This window comes from Spinacia oleracea, chromosome 4 (assembly GCF_020520425.1).
Source record: "Spinacia oleracea cultivar Varoflay chromosome 4, BTI_SOV_V1, whole genome shotgun sequence".
Taxonomy (NCBI): Eukaryota; Viridiplantae; Streptophyta; class Magnoliopsida; order Caryophyllales; family Amaranthaceae; genus Spinacia; species Spinacia oleracea.
The window spans coordinates 9,414,638-9,419,555 of NC_079490.1; the positions used below are offsets into that span (position 1 = coordinate 9,414,638).

The window sequence follows — 4,918 nt, forward strand, 5'->3', positions numbered from 1 at the left end:
TTAGGTATTGTTCTTTATTTCATTCATTTCTTTTGCTTTAATTATGTTTTCAATTATGCTAATTGCTTTGTTTATTGTCAACATGCTTGAGTAGTTTAATTTCTAGGGTTTGGGGATCCATGAATTAATATGATGAGATATTGAATAATTGTGATTGTTGGCATTGTGATTAATTCCTATTGATTGGTTGATTCCACTATTCAATTAGATTTGCGCAGGTTTAATTGTGTAGTTATGCAATATCAAGTTAAAATCCGAGAGATGCAATTTGATGTTTAGGCTTGTGTCAATAGGTAGAATTGGGATTAATAAGTAGCGAGAGCCCGTTAATTCTAAGTCTATGACTAGTATCGATTCGAGAGAGCATGCTAGTCTAATTAATTACTTTGTTGATTATCATGATTGTTCATTGTCCTGGATTGTTAATCGCTGGTGAACCTATGCCCTAGATTTCCTTAATATATTGATTCATACTTATTTAATTATCGTTCGTAGTCTTAGTTTACAAACAATCAACCAAATCTTGTTCCCAATAGTTTAGTTTAATTAATTAATAGTAGAAAGAACGCCTGTCTCCCTGTGGATTCGATCCTGACTTCCCTTGCTACCTAGCTAGTGGACCTTAGGTTATTTTTTATTAGGTGATACGATTTTAGCCTGTCAGGAGCCTGGGCTCGTAATCCATGGGTGGACAGGTGTCCGTGGTACATGCATGACCGATAGATAGGAAGATGGTAGTTTATATACCGCCAGACAAACCAGGTCTTTCACTTTCATTATCATGTTTTATGTATTTTTACCAAGCCTTGGCTTGTATTTCAGTTGAAATAGCATAACTCTTTTTAGATCATAAAACATCATTTAGATCCTGGGATCCATAAAACATCATTTCATTCATGGCATCATATAAACAATTTATTAGTAAATATATATATCATAAAAATTCATTAAAACATGAGAACTAATAAATTGTAACAATCTGAAATAACATGTTGGTTTCTTAGCCAAAAGCCCAAACTAGAATGGCCCAATTAAATTGTGGGTTTTAAAGGAGAATAAAACCAACCAAAAACCAAAAATTGGTTTTGGTTTTCTGGGAGCAGGACGCGGAACAGGGGAGGGAGAACACGAAAAGGAGGGAGGTGGCTGGGTGGCTCGGTGGTTTGGCGCGGCGCCGGAGGTGAGGCGGCGATGGTGGTGGTTGACTGGTGGTGGCAGAACGGCGAGGGAGGCAGAGAAAGGGCACGAGAGGGCGAACAAGCAGGGGAGTTTTGGGGGGTTTTTCGATCGGTTTGTTGGGAAGGGAGAGGGCGGTTCGCCGGAGATTTAGAGGCGGAGGGTGGTCGACGAGAGGATGAAGGTGGTTGGAGGTGGTGGTGCGTGGTGTTGTGTTGGTGCGGCGAGGCGGGGGAAAAGGGAGAAACAGGGGAGTGTGTCGAGAGGAGGGAGAGGGAAGGAGGTGGTGCGTGCGGTGGTTCTGGGGAGTGACGGTGGTTGGGGTGGTTGTATGGTGTTGGACGGAGGTGGCAGTAGTGGTGGCCGGTGGTTGCAGTGGTGTTTGCGGTGGTGGTTCGAAGTTACAGAAACAAGGGGAAGTGAGATTTGTTTGATGTTCAATTCTGATTTTTGGCTTGAGAAATTTGGGTTTCTGGTTGCTGAGTTTGTAAAGGAAGAAAAGTAAGAGTTCAATTTGAACTCTCCAATGAATATGTACCAGAATTGAGGGAAAAGAAGAAGGAAGGAAGAACTCAGCTTCTTCTTCCTCTGGTTCACGTGGAGAGCAAGAAAAAAAAGAACAAGTGAAATTGAAATTTTGTTCTTAAGGGCATTTTGGTCATTTCACAAGATTAGGCCAAATTCTGGAATTTGTTGCTAATTTGGGAAGTTACTAAAAATAGAAATGTTTAGTTAAAATAATTCTTAATAAAAATATCGTTAACGAAAAATAAATAAATTTTTGTTTATAAATTTATCGTTTAAAATAAATCGTAAAAACGTTTAAATTAACGAAATTCGATTATTCGTAATTATTTAAAACGAAATCAAGTTAATAAATATTTTTGATTTTAATAAATCAAGTTTAAAATTTCGGGGTATTACATTAACATTTATTATTATTATTTTTTATTTATTTCGGTAATATATTCTGTTAAGTTAAGTTAAGTTAAGTTCAGTTCGATTTAAGAGCATTCAGTTCAGTTCAGAAGCATTCAATTTAGTTCAATTCAATTTAGTTCAGTGCAATTCAGTTCAGCTCAGTTCAGCTCTAAAGAACAGGTAAACAGGGCCATAGTTAGGAGTGGTAAAGTGATTGTGCATCCGATTCCGACCCAACCCCTTAGTTCAAAAATTCTCGTAGGGCAACGAGACCATTTCATTCCCTACCTCACTCACTCGCTCGCTCACCCTCTCTTTCTCCGCCGTCTGCTGGGCTCTCGGCAATCCGGCGTTCTTACCGTTGACGGAGGTATGTAACTTATCTCTCTTCAATCTCCTTTATTTATTTCAAAAATTCATGATAATCTAAGCGCATTCTAGGGTTTAATTTTCATCGGTTCATGTTGATTTCGATCTGAATGTTTTTAGGGTTATATAGATTGGGGGTTATCCTGCAATTGACCGATTAGTTGTAATTGTTGTTAAATCTAGTGTCTTTATTGACGATGAATGCGGTGTTTATGTTAATCGGAATTGAACCGAGAACATTTCTGGGTTGTTAATGATTTTCTCAAATGTGTTTATTTGGTTTCCTTATTTTGTTGTTATTGATTGGATTGGGTTCTGATTTTGAATGTCTAAGATATGATCAGCTGCAATTGTTATGTTAGCAGTGTGAATTAGGGGGGGGGGGGGGGGTTTATTTTCCTGTTTCACGGATTTGGGGTTTCATTTTTTTTTAGGAATTTGGGCATTATGGGGGAAAGCAATTCACCAACAAGTGAGATAAGAGACTCAGAACCTGATGAAAACCTCGAAAACAAGACTGGGGATAGTAGCATTGAGGCGATAACTCGGAGGGTTCAAGAGTCCCTTGCTATTGAAAACCGGCACAAGTTTTGGGAAACTCAGCCTGTTGGGCAATTCAAGGACATTGGTGATTCGAGTTTGCCCGAAGGTCCCATCGAGCAGCCTACACCATTGTCTGAAGTCAAGCAAGAGCCCTATAACTTACCCGCGGCTTATGAGTGGATTACTTGTGACTTGGAAACCGAGGAAATGTGCAGCGAGGTCTACAACCTTTTGACTAACAACTACGTTGAGGATGATGAAAACATGTTTAGGTTCAACTATTCCAAAGAGTTCCTTCAGTGGGCGCTTCGGCCACCTGGCCATTTCAAGAGTTGGCATATTGGTGTGCGGGCTAAGACCTCAAAAAAGCTGGTTGCTTTCATTACAGGTGTTCCAGCTAGGATAAGGGTTCATGATGATGTTGTTACCATGGCTGAGGTTAACTTCCTGTGTGTGCATAAGAGGCTGAGGTCAAAACGGCTTGCACCTGTTATGATCAAGGAGGTGACTAGACGGGTTCATCTGGAAAATATATGGCAAGCTGCTTATACCGCTGGTGTAGTTATTCCAACACCCATAGCGACTTGTCAATATTGGCACAGGTCTCTTAACCCAAAGAAGTTGATTGATGTTGGGTTTTCAAGGCTTGGCCCAAGAATGACAATGAGCCGCACCATAAGGCTCTATAAGTTACCAGATTCAACAGTTACACCTGGTTTTAGGAAGATGGAGCTCCGTGATGTTCCTGCAGTTACCCGGCTGTTGAGGGGTTATTTGAGCCAGTTTGTTGTGGCTACTGACTTTGATGAAAATGATGTTGAGCATTGGTTGCTTCCTAAAGAAAATGTAGTTGATGGTTTTGTTGTTGAAAGTCCTTTGACTCATGAGATCACTGATTTTTGCAGCTTTTACACTCTCCCTTCTACTATTCTTGGCCACCCAAATTACACAACTCTGAAGGCTGCCTATTCTTACTACAACGTGGCTACAAAAACTCCGTTGCTTCAGTTGATGAACGATGCTCTTATTATTGCAAAGTTGAAGGACTATGATGTTTTTAATGCCCTGGATGTTATGGAGAATGAATCATTCCTCAAGGAGCTGAAATTTGGGCCTGGAGATGGAAAGCTTCATTACTATCTTTACAACTACCGCTTAAAGCAACCAATAAAGCCTTCAGAACTTGGACTTGTACTCTTGTAGGTTGAGTTTCCTGACAATATTTTGAGTTGACTTTCAAGATATCCTTGGTAAGACCTCATTTGTCTGAGTTGTTGGGATTAGAGATTTTTGATATGCGTTATTGTCTCTTCATGTTTGATACTCTATTTAAATTGATTGTCCAAATTTTGTTCCTTTTCTCTTGATTGAAATTGTGGACAACTTGCTAAATGCTGCAGTTAGAGCCTTAGTTAGAGGTATCATTGTATCAAATGTGTCTTCTTTTGCTTACAAGTATTTCAACTACTACTTGTTTGCCACTAATAAAAGGTCCTTAATCTGTCCAATTGTCATCAACAACAGTGTAGAACAAGCCGTCATTTTAATTTTCTCAATGATGGTTCTCTTTCTTTTTTGGGTGCCTGCATTTTTCGTGTATACGTGCTGCACAGTAGATATCATGGCTGCATCCTGTAGTTGCTACTCCTGATGATTGATTTTTTTAGCTGCATATCTGATATCTATTAATGATTTTTCACTGCTTGACACTATTGAACAGAGGTTTATGTTCTATTATTTGTTAATACAAATATCCTAGGTTGTTTAAATGAGAACTTTTATGTTACAAAAATACTGGAAATATTTTGTAGAAAGTTATACTTTTACAGAATTAGGAAAGTAGGTAACCTAGCTTTCCCCCCTGGGCAAGTTCCACTTTTTGTTGGACGAATGAATTCTAGACATTTTT

At 39.1% G+C, this 4,918-nt stretch overlaps 1 protein-coding gene across 1 annotated transcript; it reads left to right on the forward strand.

Annotated features, from left to right (window-relative positions):
• Positions 1 to 2,307: 2,307 nt before the first annotated feature.
• Positions 2,308 to 4,376, forward strand: LOC110775579 (glycylpeptide N-tetradecanoyltransferase 1). The gene is made up of 2 exons (XM_021980194.2): positions 2,308 to 2,467; positions 2,901 to 4,376. The coding sequence occupies exon 2, from the start codon at positions 2,914 to 2,916 to the stop codon at positions 4,210 to 4,212; it is 1,299 nt and encodes a 432-aa protein (XP_021835886.1). The 5' UTR covers positions 2,308 to 2,467; positions 2,901 to 2,913; the 3' UTR covers positions 4,213 to 4,376.
• Positions 4,377 to 4,918: the final 542 nt, after the last annotated feature.